The 19983-nt window shown below is 42.9% G+C and overlaps 1 protein-coding gene and 1 long non-coding RNA gene across 3 annotated transcripts in view; one reads left to right on the top strand and one right to left on the bottom strand.

Annotated features, from left to right (window-relative positions):
* DNAJC2 (DnaJ heat shock protein family (Hsp40) member C2) overlaps nt 1-14355 on the bottom strand; it is a 24744-nt gene extending 10389 nt beyond the window's left edge. The window contains exons 1-7 of one of the 2 annotated variants that reach the window (XR_004645192.1): nt 14156-14355; nt 12222-12412; nt 10868-10943; nt 8316-8414; nt 5792-5933; nt 2790-2870; nt 1424-1489 (exon numbers count right to left, since the gene is read on the bottom strand). Coding sequence is in view for 1 of the 2 variants with exons in the window: in XM_034766107.1 (XP_034621998.1) it covers nt 1424-1489; nt 2790-2870; nt 5792-5933; nt 8316-8414; nt 10868-10943; nt 12222-12412; nt 14156-14213 (713 nt within the window). In the remaining variant the exon portion in view is untranslated. The remainder of the gene's footprint in view (nt 1-1423; nt 1490-2789; nt 2871-5791; nt 5934-8315; nt 8415-10867; nt 10944-12221; nt 12413-14155) is intronic. The other variant, XM_034766107.1, reaches the window with a different exon arrangement.
* Nucleotides 14356-15820: 1465 nt separating this feature from the next.
* On the top strand, nt 15821-19251 carry LOC117867562. Its single transcript, XR_004643441.1, has 3 exons — nt 15821-15979; nt 18468-18505; nt 19146-19251. It is a non-coding gene; the product is annotated as an uncharacterized LOC117867562 (long non-coding RNA).
* The last annotated feature ends 732 nt before the right edge of the window (nt 19252-19983 follow it).

The following is a 19983-nucleotide window of genomic DNA, read 5'->3' on the forward strand; positions in this document are numbered from 1 at the left end:
CCGACCCCCAACTCGGTAAGGCAACTCCCATCTTTTCACGTGCTGTATAGTTATACCTGCCTACTGTATTTTCCACTCCATACATCTGATGAAGTGGGCTATAGCCCACAAAAGCTTATGCCCAAATAAATTTGTTAGTCTCTAAGGTGCCACAAGGACTCCTCCTCGGGTTTTTTTTTTTTTTTTGCTGATACAGACTAACACGGCTACCACTCTGAAACCTGAAACCTATTTCATTCTTTGACAGGCTTACAAGCTTGGTTGATAAAGGTGACTGTGTAAATGTAATAGAGACAAGGTGGGTAAGGTAATATACTTAAACTTTTGTAAGGCAATTGACTTAATACAGTACAATGATCTGACTAAAAAATTAGCACTATACAATATTAAAGCACACTTTAAATGGATTAAGAACCGACTAACTCAGTGATCTCAAAAATTAGTAATCAATGAAGGATCATCGTTGAATGGGGGTGCTTCTAGTGGGGTTCTGCAGGGATTGGTCCTAGGCCAGATACTATTCAACATTTTCATCAATGATCAGGACACAAATATAAAATCGGTGCTGATAAAATTTATGAATGACACAAAGATTGGTGGAATGGTTATTAAGGATGAGGGCAGGGCAGTCATACAGAATGATGCGAGTGCTTTCACATCAAGACTTGATGCCTTTCTGGAAGATATGCTTTAGCCAAACACAAATTACTGGGCTCAATAGAAGAGTAAGTTGGTAAAATGTAATGGCCTGTGATATATAGGAGATCAGACTATATGATCTGAGAGTCCCTTCTAGCCTTAAACTCTGCAAATCTATGAATTACAACTACAGGAAGGTTAAAGTAGGTAGAATGTAATTAACAATTGGCACTTGGTCAGGACAATTCAGTAATATCACTACTCCTGAGTGTCATGGAATCTTTAGTGGCATTAAGATGCCAGCAACTTGCTGTCTAAATACAAACAGTATCACTTCCATCCTCAGAGCAGAGTATCAAATCAGTGCTGATTCAGAAAGGAGAGTGATACCTACTGAATCACCAGTACCACCCTGGCCCAAATCTGCTTTTGAGCTCTCTTGAGATCATAGCTTGAAGTTACACAAATGCACAAGAAATAAACACGTGGCACCTGTATAGTCTTGCCACCATAGGATCTCAGAGCACTTCATAAACACACCTGTGACATACGCAAGAATTATTCCCATTTTACCAATGAGGAAACAGAGGCACAGAGTGTGACTTGTCCAAGATCACACAGCAAGTTAGTGGCAGAGCCTGGAATAAAACTCAGAACTCCTCACTTCCAGTCCCACACTCTAATGACTATCCTTCCTCCCCCTGATTTACAACCTAACTACAAGGTGAAAAGTCTTGCTGTAATAATCAATTAGTCCCTTATCAAAGACTTTTTACTTACATACCATTCTGCTTTTTCTTTTTCTTCTTCATCTAAATAAGAAAACTCTCTCCAAGAATCAAAATTATACCTATAGTAAATGCAAAATTAAAACAATGCAGGTGAGAGACACAATTGCCGATAAAACAAAAAGATAAAGCCATTTTAAAAGTGTCTGCATTTTTAATGTTAGGTTTTAGTATGCAGTTAGATCATTAGCAATCAGACCAACATTGTTGCATTCAGTCAACTTGCCAAATTCAAGAAAAGCTATTTGTAAATATTATAGAAATAGATGCCGTCAGTCCATTTGAGAATCATTGTTTTTAAATTTGTTTAAATGTATTTTAGTTTTGTTTATTTAGATGCCAGATACCCTATGAGTTAACTAGCATCGGTGGTTTTCTTAAGTCTTCTTCCATTTATAGAAATTGCCTATCCACCCAGTCTTATGTCAATGTTTTAGCCTCTTTGTTTTATGAAGAAAACACCAGTTGTAGCATTACTAACAACAACTACTCTGTCCCTCTACTGTGTCTTTCAGTCAAAGATCTCAAAGCACTTGGTAAGCAAACAATTATCATTATCCCCGTTTTACAGAGGGGGAGTTCAAGGTCACACAGGGAGTCTTGGAAAAGCCAGAAATAGAAGCCAGGTCTCCTTACACTGAGGTCTGTGCTTTAGCAACAAGACATCCCTTCCTCTGCTGAATTGTCATACACAAACTGACAAAGAGTAAAGATGAAAACAACCTAGAAATGAAGTAGTAGATTTATTTCACCTAGAACAGAGGACAGAAGAAGAAATCATTGGATGTTCACATCGGGGGAACAGGCTAGGGTAAAGACACAGAGTTGACTGTGTATAAATTGACTGGTATTGCAATTTGTTACTTTTTTTAAGTGCAACTTTAGCTCAAACTAGGTTACAGTGTGTATGTTGCAAATTACTGTTAATTAATCCCTTCTACAAATCTGACTCAGCATTACTTCTTGAAATTGTTATTACAGAGCCAGTGTGTGTAAGCAGAGTGGCTCTCCCTCCAAGAGCGCAGGGTGGAGTTGCCTGTAGTAATTCACAGACTGGATTTTCTAGGGGTGGGAAGGTAGCCTCATCTCCACATTCATTCAAACCCTGGCTATTCTGGTCAGATTGCCAACAAGGGTGCCAACTGTGTGGTGGTTTTATGTGGAAGACGTATTAACTATGAACTAGAGTGAAACCAATTCATTTCATATAAGGCATCAAAGAGCCACTGGGTCACTTTTGACCACTACCAGCCCAGAGGAGACTTCAACCAAGGATGTACAGCTCTGCAAACCTCTTAACATCCAGTATATCACATTTTTAAAGTGACAGTTCCTTAACTATAAACCGAAGCATTAACTTACCAGAATGAATAAAATGCATCCACATCTTCAAATGAAGAGTTCATGTTCCCCAGTCTAGGAACATTTTTCTTATTTGACCATCTGTAACAATGAATTGAACCTTGTTTAAAATGAAAGTTGTAAAGGCCATAAAACTGAGTCTTATAAAATAAAATTGAATTAAACTCAGTCTAGGTTCCTATTTGCTAGTTACCTGTTACATGGGTTTTTTTGGAATACACAGAGACAGTGTCAATGCAACAGCAACCTTGCAGAGAGAAGCAACTGCTTAATAAGCCAACAAAGGAAATGAGCAGCTATGCTTAAATTCTGGGCAAAAGGGAAGCATGTCACTTTTCTGAGAGAATGAGGAGGTGCGACACCAGCTAAAACAGTGCCATGCGAACGCCTATTCTCACTTTCAGGTGACACTGTAATTAAGAAGTGGACAGCATTATCTCCCGTAAATGTAAACAGACTTGTTTCTCTTAGTGATTGGCTGAACAAGAGTTAGGACTGAGTGAACTTGTAGGCTCTGAAGTTTTACATTGTTTTGGTTTTGAGTGCAGTTATGTAACAAAAAACCCTATATTTATAAGTTGCACTTTCATAATAAAGAGATTGCACTACAGTAGTTGTATGAGGTGAATTGAAAAATACTATTTTATTTACCAATTTTATAGTGCAAATATTTGTAATAAAAAATAAAGTGAGCATTGCATACTTTGTATTCTGTGTTGTAATTGAAATCGATATATTTGAAAATGTAGAAAAACATCCAAAAATATTTAATAAATTTCAATTGGTATTCTATTGTTTAACAGTGCAATTAATCACAATTAATTTTTTTAATTACAATTAATTTTTTAGTTAATCATGTGAGTTAACTGCGATTAATCGACAGCCCTAATTGCAATCTCATGCAATATATTTGGGGACCACAGTGTATTAAATTTATGTATCACTATGGGCCAGGGATTATATGCAGTTTCAGGAGGGAGGCTTTACCACAACTCCTCCAGGAACCAAAAACAGTGGGGGCTGAGTAAGGCAAATCACTCAGGTTGTAAACACTTCAAGAGAGATACAACCTCCATGGGAGAATTGCATATACTGGTTCAAATTAGGTTTTTCAGATACCAAAGGCTGTGTTTACACTGACTCAGGGCCTTCTTTCTGATCCAAACAGACAATACCTTATATCCAAAAGGGGCCCCAACCTTTGTGGAAGTGTTGGAAAGACTTTGGCCTATGAGGTGATGGGTGACTCTTGCTTTGTTTAGTCTGTATTTAAATCTGTTTATTGTTTTTTTATATATTTCCTCTGTAATACTTTTACCATAACAATAAATGTGCTTACTTAGAAAGAGCTCTATGGTATCTCGTAACTGCTGGCAATACACTGTTCATAGCCCTCAGAAAGAGGAGAAAAGAAAAGCACAGCTGCTGGCTTTTAAGAAGAGTGGTTTGCTGGGCATATCAGTATAAGGCAGGGAGCTGTTCAGACTTAAAACCCTGGTCAAAAGGGAGAGAGACGGGGTGTGACGGGTTGGATCACAGAAACCCCCTTGGGAGCTGCCACCCGATGTGCAAAGACTACCCCTGCTCCTGTTTTCCCTGCCAGCTCAGGACTCCAGCACCCTGTCTTGCTGAGCCAGACACTCCCGTCTGGCTCCAGACACAGACCCAGAGTCTGAATCACTTGTCCCAACGCTGCAAGTTTACCTGAAAACAGCTCGCAGTAGCGTGCTTGTCTTTAGCACTCAGATGCCCCACTCCCAATGGGGTCTAAACCCAGATAAATCCGTTTTACCCTGCATAAAGTTTAAAGTTCATGCAGGGCAAACTCATAAATTGTTCGCCCTCTATAACACTGATAGAGAGATATGCACAGTTGTTTGCTCCCCCAGGTATTAATACATACTCTGAGTGAATTACTAAATAGAAAGTGATTTTATTAAATACAGACAGTAGGATTTAAGTGGTTCAAAGTAGTAACAGACAGAACAAAGTAAGTCACCAAGCAAAATAAAATAAAATGCGCAGATCTATGCCTAATCAAACTGAATACAGATAATTTCCTCACCAGTTCCAGAATGCTCCCCTTTACAGGCTAAGCTCCTTTTAGCCTGGGTCCAGCAATCACTCACACCCCCTGTAGTTACTGTCCTTTGTTTCAGTCTCCTTCAAGTATCCTGGGGGGGGTGGAGAGGCTCCTTCTTTAGCCAGCTGAAGACAACCTGGAGGGGTCTCCCACAGGTTTAAGTAGACTCTCTCTTGTGGGTGGAGACCCCCCCTCCTCCCTCCTATGCAAAGCCCAGCTTCAAGATGGAGTTTTGGAGTCACCTGGGCAAGTCACATGCCCCTGCATGACTCAGTCTTTGCAGGCCGACGCCATTGTCCACATGGCATCTTGCATGTCTCCAGGAAGACTTCTCATGTGGATTGGAGCATTCCAAGATGCATTGTTCCCTAAGTGTCGCCTGATCAGGTACTTAACCTGGCAAATTCCTTCCTAAAGAAGCTGACCAAATGCCTCACAAAGCTTACTTAGAAATCAGGCAAGCATACAGCCCATATTCTTAACCTCGAGTAGAAAATGATATATATGTACAAATAGGATGAATAGATATAGTAGACCATAACCCTTACGGAGATATGTTACATGGCACAGGCAGCACAAAACATATTCCAGTTATGTCATACATACATTTATAAGCACCCCCTCCCCATAAAGCCTTATGGGGTACACTGTCACACGGGGGTCTCCACCTGAGAGGTGACGGTTGGGAGATGGAAACCTTAAGTTGGTGCCCTTGAGGAAACCACGGAGGAGGAATACAGGAGCTGTTACCCTGAGACATAATTAAACTAAACTCTTGCTAAGTCATTGTGCTTCCTAGCCACACTTAAAATCTTGGGGAAAGAACCCACTAGTTACAATCATAATGCCATATGGAATTGCAAATGTCCGATTCCTATGCAATGGCGATGGAAGCCGGAATGACTGTGACATAACTCACCTGGCATTCTTTTCAAAAACTGGTGAAAAAACTTCAAAGAAATTTTCCTTTGCTTCACTTTTAGAAGGTACAGAATTATCAAAAGTAGGATCTATGCTGTTAAATGCTCGTCTCTTCACAGGATCAGACAAAATTTCATAAGCTGGAGAAAAAAGTTAAAGGCCATAAAACACCAGGTTGGAAATGAATGTACATACAGGAGCTTCTTGGAAGAAATGTTATAGACAAATTTCTAAACACTTAAAAAAAAAAAAAAAAAAAAAAGTCCACCATACTTTAGAACTCTGTGTTTCTAACATTTTTGTTGTTGTGACTGGAAGAAATTTGCTGTCAACTCCTGAAAATGGTCAGTAACAAAAGCACTGAAGAGGAAGAAAAAGCTTATAAAAAACAGCCAACAAATTTAACCCTTAAAGTACAGCTATAAATGGCAAACCAAATTATATGTTAAACTAATTGTGTAATGGTCAATTCAGTTCAGTGCAGTGGGAGTTCGGGTGAAACTCCTTTAGGCCTCGATTCTGCAATCACATCCATGTAGACAGGTCCTTGTACCTGTGTGGTGTCCCATGGACTTCCTAGTAATTGCCTGTGCGAGTCTGATTACAGGATCAGGGGCAATAACAAGAGCTATCGACCGGAGTACTTATGTCTTCTGCTGCGAGTGTCACTGGAACTTCAAAATGGAGCATTAAGTAGCATTCTAACATGGCCATTAATACCTAGGGGGTCATTCACTTTGCAGGTTATGTAGACAGGGGCTTGGCGCATCCCTCCATTCCACCCCACAGCCTCCCTACCTGCCACCCTCTCTCACCCCCCTCCATTTCAGGGACTTCCTCCAACTGCCCCACCCCTTCCTTATGACTGGGACCATGTGTCCACCTCTTGTCCTCTTCCCCCCATACCACTAACCCTCATTCCCCACCCTCATGTCTGGGTCTCTGTGTACCCCCCATTTCCCACATCCCTGCATTGTATTCCCTCCTGTCAGAGTCTGTATGCCTCCCCTTCCTCTGTCCACTCATTTTCCTTCCCCATCTCCCAGCTTCCACACCTATCAGCCCAGCTCCCCTGCTCCATGTCCCTGCTTCCCCCATCACCATCTACCCCCACTCCTATTCCCTTTGGCTCCCTGCTTTGTCACCCCATCACCACTACTCACCTCCAGGTCCCTGCTCTCCCCTTCATTCCCCCCTTCCGCACAGGTCCCCGCTTCTCTCACAGCCACTGCCCCATTCCTGTGGCCCCTGCTCCCCCCACACCCTTAGGTTCTGCTTCCGCTCTACAAACCCTACCTCTTAGGCTTTGTTATTTCTACTAGACTGCAAGATATGGCCAATCTCCCCACAAAGCAGCATCAGGCAGTCTGGGACTTTAGTTTCCCCCTGAATCTGGCTTTTCTGGTATTCCAATTTGCACCAAAATCAGTAGGGTCATAGAGCTGGGTGGGAAACAACGTTCCTATCCCACAAAAAATTTTGAGATGTCAGAAATTTTTCCCCATCTCAAACTGGGATGAGATGTCAAAACTTCAATAAATTTTCACAATCCAAAAACAAACAAACAAAAAAACCCCGACGTGAGGTCAATCAAAGCATTTTGTTAGGTAATTTTGAAAGTTTCATTTTAATTTTGACATTTAACAAAAGTTTGTACTGTAATTAACTTACATTTCAAAATGAAAGTTATTTTGAACCAGAAAAACAAGTTTTTTTTGTTTTCAAAATGGGATGTTCATGACATTTCAAAACTTTTTTCAAAATTTTCAAGTACAGAAATTTGTCAGGACTGATTCTTTCCCGCGAAAAGTTTTCATTCCAGTGAACTGGCATTTTTGATTAAAAACATTTTGTTGAAAAATTCCTGACCAGCTCTACAAGATTATGCCCATTAATGCCTAGAACATTCCTTGGAAATTTGGAATTGATCAGATGCCGTATTCCAAAGTTATCTATCATGTTATAGACAGATAAATGCTATTGAGTTGAGCACAAGACCTTGCTTGGCTTGGCCAACTATGGGTAATAGATAACAGTGTCTGCTGACTTGAGCTAGGGTATCGGCTTCTTTAGCTCAACTGGCAGAGCAGCTGCACGAGAAGTCAGGTCCTAGTACCGCTAGTGACTTCTCCCCTTTAAATTAGTCTATTACCTGGCATAGTAGGATGCCAGTTTATTTTAGGAGATACGTGGCTACTTTTATTGGTTCATGTTAGTATATATTGCTATAAAGAATCTACTTTAACTGCCCTCTCCTATCACTTGGCATGAAATGGGAAACCGATGCTCTGCAGGTCAGCTGTGAAATAAGAGGAGCTATTCTAGAATTGTTTCCAACAGAAGGAAAGCTATTTTAATTTGATTCTACTTCTTGAAACAGCTTGATAAAATGGTAAACTACATTTCTTCTGGTTTTACAGCTATCAAACTGTGCAAAGAGTAAGAACTACAATTGAAGCACTGTAAAAATACTAAACACCAGATTAAACTAGCACTGTTATATTTTCCTCCAAATCTCTTACCTTTAGTTATACAGGTAAAATAGTCATTGTCACCTTCACCTATCTGCTCCCCTGCAGCTTTTCGCTTGTCTGGATGATGTTTCAAAACCATGGCTTTATCTAGCAACAAACAAGTTGAGTTTAGACATGTTACACCACCTACGTTTCACTTTGTAATTTGGAAAATAAACAAAACAGCACCATAATCATGATCTGCATTTCTTTATTCAGATTTTTTTTTAGTATCAGGAAGGAAACCGAAATAAGTAGACCCTCCTGAATATAATATCATCACTGAAAAATTAGAATCCAGTGTTAATTAAAAAATGTTTCCATCCTATGCCAGGACACAAAATTATCATAACTACAGACTATCTTTACCTCTCTTTCCAATCAATTGGAACCAGCACCACTTTCTCTGGGACTTCTAACATTCCAACCCCCTGGCATCTTCCAAATGACTGCAGCCCTAAACCTACAATGAGCTCTGCTGGGACACAGGGGTCTGCATGGAGTAACTTGCAGGACTGGGGTCTTACTGACTACAGAGGAAAAACTGTAAAACAAACTTTGTACAAAGTGCTATCAAATGCAAAAATTCAACAAACTGCTAAAATAAATACAAAAATTCTTTAATTTACAATATTAGATATTACTTGTAACTAGAGTAGGTAAAAATAATGTAGACAGAATGTGACTTTTAAATCAACGGTGTCCCTTTATAGGAGTTTCATTGCAGATTCAATTTTTAAGGAAAATAACTAAGGCGCGATCCTGAAAAGACTTAGGTATATGCTTAATTTTATTCACAGTGCATGAAGTTGAGCATGTGTGCCAGTCTTTTTAGGATCAAGGCCTAAACCGAGAGCGCGCTAAATTCTAAGTTGTATCTTTCACATACGAAATCTTTACTGAAGTTGAAAACCACAGGACTGTAGTGGAGACTTCCAGGAGGAAACCATATTTAGTTATTTTAACCCCTCTGCTACAAGCTCTAGCTGCAGCCTCCCTTCAGTGGTAGAACTCTGCAGCACTCAAAGTTGTACTGGAACCAGCCCCGGAAATGCATTTTACCCCATTTATCAGATATATGAAGCAGTACTGGAGTGATTACATAAATCTATGGCTTTTGAAAGGAACCAGATTAAAGCCTCTAATTCACAGAACAGGAACAGTGGATGAATCAAGAGTGAAAGCTCTCTCATTTTCACTCCAATGTGGCCTAATTCTGCATTGATAGGACCACCTCTGCGGAGAGGGTATTGCAGGCTCCTTGGACAATTTAATTCTTTGCCTTTCTGTCAAAACAGTTAACAAATATGGTAATTAGCATTGATTGGGATGGTGGTTCATGTGAAGTGAACATGACCACTGGGAACATAACAAACATTTACACTCAGGAGTAAACTATCTTAACCCACACGAGACAATGGGTTAACCCTTTGGAGACAAGGAGTTTATTCACATGCATAAGTGTTTGCAGGATCAACCCCTAAATCCATCAATTTATTTCACAAAGGTCATTAACTAGTTATCATAACAGTTTTAAATACTGTTCAGCTAAATATTTTACTATTTCTCCTAAGTTCTCTCTTTACTGTATTACTTTAAAGCACTAATTACAATTTTAGAATATGACAGATACTGCTTTTTAAATTTCTAAATGTATAAATGCCATAAAACACCCCAGAACATGGAATTGTACAGATTAATCACACTTCATGACTTATGATAAACTTGTGTCATGTCACTAAGCAGTGTAACTGCATGAGCTTCCTTGTCTTATTGCTTAATTAACTGTAATATTAAGAAGATTGTAACATCAGTTTAGCATATGAGAACTTAAAGGTTGTTAACTACATTGCTCTATCCCAGAGACCCAGACCTCAGGAACCAAACACTTTTTCAGCTGACAACATAGTAAACATCCCTTTTACGTTCAAATCAGGGAAAAGCAAACTTCTTAATAATCTAAATTATCACAAAATCAAATAATATGTAACAAAACCTTTGATTACATGCTAATTCAGTAGTTACAACCTTATTCCTACATGACATTAATTTAAATGACTGGAATAATAAGAGCAGTAACTAGATTTTTCTGATAACATTCAGTAATTAAACAGTTAACCAATGTTACAATGTAGGTACTAATAAATAGGCTTCAAAGGTAACAATACCCCCTCCCCTCCCCATATTCAGCTGAAGGGGACCAGATCTTGTTTCTTTAAGTGCTATTCTCTCAGCTAGGCTGATTGCAAACTCAAGAAGAGATAGAGTGGGTTGGATTATATTGTCAAGGTTGTCTCTGAAAACCAAGGCTAGATCAGAAAGCTGAGAGTCTGAAGATTTCTGTCTGAGATGTTTGGAATCACTAAACTTTCAGACCTGCAGGTTTTAGATGTCTGAGATGAATGAAAAAGTTGATAAGTGAAACAAATTCAGCTTTATAGTGAAATGAATATACTCTTGGTCCATAAAGTTTACATATTTGTATTTACAATATGGAATTGTATACACAAGATAAAAAATACTATGTTCTAATACCACTAATAAGAAATGCAATTACTTACGCGCTGCTTTGATTTGTTTCTGAGCGGCCCTGTATCTTATGTGCCCCAGTCCAAGAACTGCATAGTGATCTTGATTCTGATAAAGAAATATAAACATTAAAAACCATAGCTACCTGTAATCTAGTAGAATTCTCTTATGGGCTTTAAAACAAGACCACATATGCAGACCAATATAATTATTTGAAAGGTTTCTTTACATAGCTTCTTTTGTGAGGAGCAAAGAGAGGCAGCAATCTCCTCTCTGTGTATAAAGATTAGAAAAAGGCAATTTGAACAATTCTCCCACAGACTATAGCAATGTCGAACTACAAATTGAGTAGTTACAAAATAAGCCATTGTTATAAAAATGCATCCAGTTTAACACAAATTCATATAGCTATAGGATGTTACAAAACACAGATGAGTGCGTACCTCAATTTGTAAAGAAATGTTATGTTGAAAAAGGTGCCTGGATTCCCCAGAAGAAGAAAAACAACATTTTCTTACTGAGCGTCACTTGATTTTAGTGGGTTTAGGACTGATCTCAGGCCAATCAGTTCACTAATTGCACCCCCAGTTAAGCAGGACATGGAGCTTCAACGCTAAGATCTCCTTCTGATGCGCATTTATTAGGGTATGTCTACATTAGAAATGCTACAGCAGCATAGTTGCGCCATGGTAGTGTAGACATGGTAGTGTAGGTTCTTCTGTCGCTATAGTATATCCACCTTTCTGAGAAGTGGTTGCTAGGTTGATGGAAGTCTTCCTTTGACCTAGGAGTGTCTACACTGGGGCTTAGGTCAGTTTATTTACATTGCACAGGGGTGAAAGTTTTTACAGCCTTCAGCCATATAATTAAGCCAACCTAATTTTGTAGTGTGGACCAGCCCTCAGTCTACTTAACAATAGGAAAGTTACTGACACTTTGTAAAACTATCCTCACTTAGGTTATGTTTACACTTAAACTGTTGCATTTGCATTGCTGTAGTACTTCAGTGTAGTCACTACCTACACCAACATGAGGGGTTCTCCCGTCAGCGCAGGTAATCCACCTCCCTGAGAGGCCATAGCTAGGGCAACAGAAGAATTCTTCTGTCAACCCAGCACTGTCTAAACCAGTGGTTAGCTCAACATAGCTGCTTCGCTTAGTGGTTTGGATTGTTCACACCCCTGGGAGATATAGCTATGCTGATGTAAGTTCCCAGTGCAGACCAGTCCTTAGTCACCTGACTACCTGTGGAATACAAAAAGGAAGGTATAGGGCTAAAGAACTTGGAAAATCCAGATGAGAAAAGGAAAAGGAACAAGTATTTAGATAAATTTGTTGGATGCTTCTAGCAAAAGAACTAACTCAATGTTCACATTAGTTGTATACCTTCCAGTCCTTTGGATCAAGTGTTTTTAACATAGGGAATTCCTCAAGCTGCAATTCTTCATCCCCTGACTCTTCAGAGAGCTCTTTCTCATCCTCCAGTTCTTGGAAAGAGGCAGAAACATTTATGTTTCTCCTCTTAATAAATGCTTCAAACCATCTTCCCACAGGTTCAACTTGACAAAGCACAGAAGCTGTAAACAGAAGTATAAGAGAAACTTAGCTTCATTTTCTGGATTAGAATTTTCTTTCCATCCTGAACCCAGAAGTATTTCACCAAACGTCTAATCAGATACCACAGCCAGGAGACATTTTAATTCACATTTAATAAAACTTGTAGCAAAGGTTGTATCAACTTGTAAAATAGTCCACTACTTTGTTTATGCCAAGTATGTTATTGTATTTTCAAATGCTAACATGTCATCAAATTAGAAGGACATGCCAAATTAAATCTTTTTTTTAAATAACATTATTTCCTTTGTCATGAATATTGGGGGAAAGGGGTGGGGTTGCTAGCAGTAAAACACTGAAGTTAAGATTAACTCTTATCATTTATGATGTTAACTCTTTAAACATCACTCCCTTGTGACAATGAAATCAAATTGGTTAATTTCACTCTTTGGCCCTCACTGGCATAATAATGCAATATTTGCGTTAAAACCATTAAAGGATAATGTTCAAATACAACAAAACCAAATAAAATAGGGTACTTCATGAGCTAAATGCTCTTCTATTTATATAACATAGCTTTGCAAAACCTGCATTTTAAGCCTCAACTATAGAACAGTGACTTTTAAATCCTCTTCTTTCTTTTAGATATTAAATTGCTCAGAATTAAACAGATAAAGGATCTGATCCAGAAAACACTTAAGCATGTGCTTAGTTTTGGATTTCAATGGGATTATTTGCAGGAGTAAAGTTAAATGTGTGTAACTGTTTGCAGGATCATGTCCTAAAGTCAGCAAGCAAACAAAAGCATTCCTCACCCCATAAAAGTTCCTACACTGTTGACCCTATGCAATAGCTATGAGAAATGGAAGGGTTGCTTACTGCGCAGCATGCCCAAATTAAAACACCAGTTTAAATACTTGCTTTTGACTATTTTGAAATACTGTATTAGATGTTCTATGTACAGTACTTCACTACTTATTCATTAACTCCCTAAAAATACCCGTGGTTTGGCACTGCCAGCACATATTTAAGTTTAGCAGTGTCCGGCTTCCTGTTAAAGGAGTGGCCTGGGCAATCATTGCTTAAAATCTAGCACCGTCAGTCTAATAGAACTTTGCCAAAAACAGAACCTTTATTTGGAAAACCTATGCAACAACACTTGCTGCAAGTTTGTTAAAGTTGTAAGAACCCTATAAATCACTCTTGCCCCTTAACGATCCTGCAATCGTTTACATGACGTCAAAGGCAATAAAGTTAAACACATGCCTAAGTGTCTGCAGGATGGTGGCCGTATGTGGTAGCATATCGCAGGCTGTAGGGGTGTGTGTGTGTGTGTTGGAGGAGGGGGCATGTGTCTGGTTAGCAGCCAGGGGCATTTGAGTGCTGGATTGTGCTTGGCGCTGTACAGGGACACACTCCTGTCCCAAGGGTTTCTATATTTCTCGGAGCACGGATGTCCTGGCTTGGACGAGCGGAGCTCTGGGCAATCTGGGCACAGCTGTTGGGCGCGGGGCGTAACCCAAGCAGCGGCGCGGTCACACCCAGAGTCCCTCGGTGAGTTAGCGCAGACCCGGGGGGCGTGAGCAGGGAGCTGCCAGGGACAGCCGGGGCGGTGCTGACGGTCACTCCCCGGCCCGAGCCCCCGGCGCTCCGGGGGTGGCGGGAACGCCGAAGATGACGCGGGTCGGGGGGAGGCCGGGCAGCGGCGGGGGCGGAGCCGCGTGGCCCGGGGTGCCCGTGGGGAGCGGGACAGGGAAGGCACCTACCCGCTGACAGGGCTCTGGTGACCGCGGTGACCTGCCCTTCCTCTGCCCCCCTCAGCATCGTGGCGGCCGGGGGGTGCTCCCAGCTGCGCCCGGGCCGGAGGCTCCGAACTCGCTCGCTCCCTCTCGCCAGTTGCCAGGAGCCGGCGCATGGAGAGATACCCGGCAACCACTTCCGGGTCCCCGCGCGTGTCACCCGCTAACCGCCCCCCCGGGACCTGGCCCCGGAGCCGAACAGGCCCCGCTTGGCGACGTTCCTGCGCTGCAGCTCGAGCAGCCGCTTCCCCCGCTCAGTCACTGTCCTCAGCCCCCGGCTGGGCGCTCGCTCTGCGCCCCGCCTCCCCCTGGCAGGTCAGGGCACAGCGCAGAATTAGCAGCCGTGGGCGGCCAGCAGGAGCCATCCTAAATCTGGGGCCTTCCTCCTGTGGCGGGTCAAGCCAGCACGTTGTCACAATCTTCCCTCAGTCAGCAGGGTGACAGAGCCCCAGCCTCTCCCCTGACCCCCGGAGCCAAGCCTGACATAATGTTTTAAAATTCTGCATATTTTTGTTAATAAATAAACATGGAGGCTGCAGCATGGCAGTGGGGAGCACACACCACTGGCTGCACAGAGGGGGCAGATCACCTTGCAGCTCGCCCACCCCAGCCCACAGCTGCTAAGGCTGCACTTGACATAGCGCAAGGGCTGGGAGTCTGCCCCAGAAACACGCTTGATCCCTGCCCCTCTGCACCAGGCACAAAAAGATAACAAGCGAGAGTAGGGTGACCAGATAACAAGTGTAAAGAATTGGGCAGGGGGGTGGGGGTAATAGGAGCCTATATATACAAAAAAGCCCCAAATATTGGGACTGTCCCTATAAAACCGGGACATCTGGTCACCCTAAGCAAGAGGAACGGAGTCTTGCTTGCATGTCGAACCCAGGCCCCTGATCCAGGTGCGGCGCAGGCAGGCTCAGCCCGGCAAAATCCAGATGTGGAGGAATTTAGTGTGGGGGGATCCAGGTGTGGAATTAGAAGGTTCTGTGTGGGGCAATCTGGGTGCACACATCTTGGTGGGACAATATTTGGTGTTTTGTTTAAAGACCCAGTTCCTGGAGTCAAGTGATTACAGGAGAAGCTCAGCTTTCCCTACCAATCAATCAAATCCAGAGAGGCGGAGGTGGCTTGAAAAGGCACAAGCTTACTGCACCCGAGGACTCAGAGCAAAAGGCAAAAGAAAAAATCCTGCTGTGCATTTTTAAAACGCTCATGGTTTTTAAGCCAAGCTCCAGCCGGGGTCCCTGAGGGGCGCTCCGGGAGCTGCACACCAGGGGCCCGGTGCAGGAATAATGCTGGTGCCTTGTTTGCCTGCCGCCCTGCTTCCCCTGAGGTGCCGGTGGCTGGGACCAGGGCACGAGGCGGGTGCGCTGACTCGGGCGTGGAGTGGACAAGCAGGCACAGAAACCCCGCTGGCTGGCACTCGAGGGCGGGGGAAGAAAGCCTAGGGCACCACTTCCTCCCTACCGGAAGCGATGCTGGGGGGAACAGAACCCGCTTGCACGAGGCCAGCTTCCATCTTCCGGCTGGTTGCACCGAATACTGCCCCCCCGCAGGGCTGCTTTCCGGGGCGTGACGGAAGCGGCCTGGGCCCCCGGGTCAGGCCGGCCGGAGCGGAAGCTGGGTGAGGTGCTGTGTCATGCATCCGGGGGCGGGGCGGCGCCTGCGCAGTGTCTCGGGATCGGGAGGAGCCGCTTGAGGGGATCCGTGTGGCCGCCGGGATGCCGGACTATCTGGGCGCCGATCAGCGCAAAACCAAGGAGGAGGAGAAGGAGGATAAACCCATCCGCGGTGAGGGGCTGGGCGGCCGCGGCCTCCCCCAGCCCGATTTGCGGGGCGTCCGGGGCCTGTGTCCTGCTCCCGCATCCTGCCCAGGCCCTTCTCCCGCTGCCCTCTGGGCTTCGCGCGCTGGAGACACCCGCAGCCGCGCGGGGCCTCGATCTGGCTGGCTGTGCCCGGCCGGCCTCTAGCCCTGCCGAGCGCCCCGGCCCGGCGAGCTGGGCGGGGAGCCGAGCCGCAGGGCGAGCCTGTGGCTTCCTTAGGCTCGTGCAGGCGGCGCCCAGGACTCTGGGTCCCACTTGGCTTCTGTAGGGCCAGGAGCTGCCCAGACTTCCCCACCCTCCCGTGGGCACTCGGGGACGGCTACGCTGCGCCCGGCCCGCGGACTCGGGCTCCCCGGGCTTCGGCTCCGGGGCTGAAAAAAGGTGGCGTGTGAGCCCGAAGGACTACCCAGTAATGTTTAGCTTGAGCCCGAGTCAGCTGACCTGTGCCAACGCAGCTGTGCTTTTATCCCCGTGTCGGCGTAGCCTCAAGGGTGGGATCTACAAAGGGAGTTGGGCATCAGAGTGCCGAGAAAAATCACCGTCTGCAAAGCCTGAGTTTGGGTCCGCCTCTCCTTCTACAATGAGCAGCGGGAGAGAAATGCAATCCACAAACTCAGCATGCTAGGCAGACTGCTGCCCAAGTCAATGGGAGACACTGACCAGAAAGCGTAACCGAAACCCCACCACTCTCAAAGATAGGTGCTGAAGTCCAGGCTGGGGGGGAAGTACTTAGCAAAGTGGACCCAGCAACGAGTTAAGGGTCTGCCTCACTCTACAAAACAGGGAGCAGGGGGTTGTGTGCACCCCATAACTTTTAGCCCAATATCACCACTCTCCTGAAAGGAGGGATACCCCTGTTCAAACTTATCTTTCTGGTGGGTGCGCTAACCACTGAGCCACTGGATATTCTCATGTTATGGATATTCTCCATCAGTCTCTGCAGTTGAAGGTGTCCCAATGTGGATAAAGGAGTCATTGGAAGCGGGGGCTGAACCCTAGAATTCCCATTTCCTGGGTGGGTGCCCTAACTACAGGACTCTCTAACCCAGTGACTAGTTAATGATTTATCTACGTATTGATAAAGTGGACTGCAGCACTATCACTACCTCCTCCAGCCAGATTTTGAGTGGGACCTGATCCAGTATGTGTACTCAGAGGCCGCTTGGTGGATTGGGTCCCACATGCAAGATAAGGCCAAATGCCTATCATTCCCCATGATTTGCTCTGGAGCTTAGGCTGATACAGGATTAGGTGGGAGTTCCTTGGATCCCAGTAGAACCAAAACTGGGACTTAGTGCCTAAGTACCTTTGTGGATCCCACCCTTAATGGGTCTAGGCCTCCATTCCCTTTCCATAAAACAGGGGTAATAGCACTTCCCTACCTCCCAGGGGTATTGGGAGAATAACTACATTAGAGGTGTCAAGTATCACGGGGTAGCTGTGTTAGTCTGTATCCACAAAAACAACAAGGAGTCCGGTGGCACCTTAAAGACTAACAGATTTATTTGGGCATAAGCTTCCCCGGACTCCTTATTACATTAAAGATTGTGAAGCACTTGGCGGTCTACTGATGGAAAAAGCACTATATGAGTAAACATCAGCCCCCAGTGCTGTTTGTGGTGAGGATCGCTCAGAAATGTGAGCGTTGTGTAGCGAACATGTTTGTGGCTGTGCTCATGCACCAACACTGTCTACCTTGCTGTCAAGCACTGAATAAACTGGGAGGGAATCATGCTTTTTTGGGGACCTCTGTATCTCACCTGCAAAACCTTTGTGTCACGTCCTGCCTGCTAACAATCAAATGATTGGATTGATGTAAAGACTCCTACTCCTTGTTTGTTGGTAACTTCAGCACAAGAGTGTCTTAGATTTTGAAATAGGGTCCTGTTCTTCCCACCTGAAATGTGGTGTTAGGCTGGTAATCAGTATGCTGGTATGCTTCGTGTGCAGGTATGCATTTAGTTATGTACAGTGGTACAAGTACAGTGGTACAAGTATCTATGAGAGGTTAGTATCAGAACAAATGACATCTGGATTTTGGACAATTGTTGAGACTGCCAGAAAGCAGAACTTGATCAGTTTGCTTATTTATTACTTCCTTTTCTCCAGTCCCTTGTTTATATATAGACTCTTTAGCTCATAAGCTCTTTTGGACAGACTGCTTTCATGTTGGTCATTGAGATGCCTGGCTCAGTGTGGGTGCGTGATAAATAACAATGCAGTACTACTTCATCCCTGCAAGTAGCTGGAGAACTTGCCTAACTCTTGCTTGTCATGGACATCTAGCTTTATTGCATGGTACTCTGGTTTAGTGTTTTAAAAAAAACAAAACAACCCCCTCCCCCCATATCATAGGGGTTCTGTGGGTGTCTGAATTCACATCTTTAGAAACAAAATTAGACACATTTAATTTTGTTCTTACAACTGAAAGCTAATTCTTGTGTATCTTGTTTCAGCATTGGATGAAGGGGATATTGCCTTGCTGAAAACCTATGTAAGTACCCTACATAACTAAAATGGTAAAGAAAAACATGAAAATCTAATTAACCGAATCGAGGCAAAACAGTATCTTCCAAACTGATCTGATTTGGAAATAATCAGTAAATCTGTTTCCCTGTTCCTCTTTAAAATTTACTCCATCTCTGCAACCTCTCTCCCCTAACGCATTCTCTCCCCACCCCAAAAACAACAAAACTCCTACAGATTTAAATATTACTGGTCTGTGAAGGAACTATGACCAAATAACTTAAGTTTGCAATTTCTTGAATTTCTGTTTTAAAATATGACCATCAATGGCCTGAATTTCATTTACAGTTTACACGTTTAGAGAATTTTATGTGCCTTAGTGTATATGAAATGGGCCTGAATGTGAGAATAAATTAATATAATTTACGTCTATTTTGGCTCCTGTATGTAACAATGGACCATTTGACTCTGTGTTTTAATATCGTACTGTTTTTCAAGCCAAATACTGACTTAAAAAACTACATATCAAGGTCAAGTTAATCTCTGAGGTTAACAAATAACTATATTGACCATCTCAACAGAAGTTAGTAACTGTCTAGCATACATAAATATATGTACATGGTTTTTCTTAAGTTACTGAAGTGCATACAATTATTCTTCTGTTCCAGGGCCAGAGCACGTACTCAAGGCAGATTAAGCAGGTAGAAGATGATATTCAGCAGCTACTTAAGAAAATTAATGAGCTCACTGGTATGTGCTTTTCTTAAAGTAAAATTTAATGGAAAGATAATCAAAAGCAGGTAGACAACTGTGATTTTTTTATTTCAAAAGAGCAGACTTTGGGAAATTAAGGGAAAGGGTTAAAGAAGTCACTGGACTGAAGAGCTCAAGGACTTAGATGCGGAAGAGGCTTGGTGTTTCTTCAAATCAACTAAACAAAAACTATCTAAAATTTGCATCCCAAGAAAGGGGAAAAGAAAGGTTCCAGACCCGGCTGGATTAATTACCATATCAAAAAGGTTATTAGAAGTAAGCAGAGNCAAAATTCAAACACCAGCCTTTCCCTACTGTGGCTGATGCAATTCTCCAGTCAAATTATGTAGGACCAATTTTCCCTAATCTCTATAGTGAGAGAGAAGGACAGGGAGCACTAATCCATTAATACCCATCATTATGCATCTTTGAACTATAGCAATTGCTACACTGTGAGACTAAATGTTCTTTTTGGTTTCTTTAAGCCCTTGCCCCATTTATTTGGTGTCTTAAATCAAGCATGCTATTTTAAACCAGGATCTAATATTGGAACATTTATATTATATTCAATATTTAACAAATCTTTTTTCCTGAGAAGTAAGTTGTGCAGTTCCTGACACGTTTTCACTGGCCAGGTCTATCTCATGTCTCTGAGGTCTTTTGGAAAATGAAAATAAAATGTTTAATTTTTTTTTTTAAACCAGCTCTTGGTGGGGCCTTCCCAATGGAATAGTAGCAGGATTCCAGTCTATG

The sequence above is a fragment of the Trachemys scripta genome, chromosome 1, assembly GCF_013100865.1.
Source record: "Trachemys scripta elegans isolate TJP31775 chromosome 1, CAS_Tse_1.0, whole genome shotgun sequence".
In the NCBI taxonomy this organism is placed as follows: Eukaryota; Metazoa; Chordata; order Testudines; family Emydidae; genus Trachemys; species Trachemys scripta.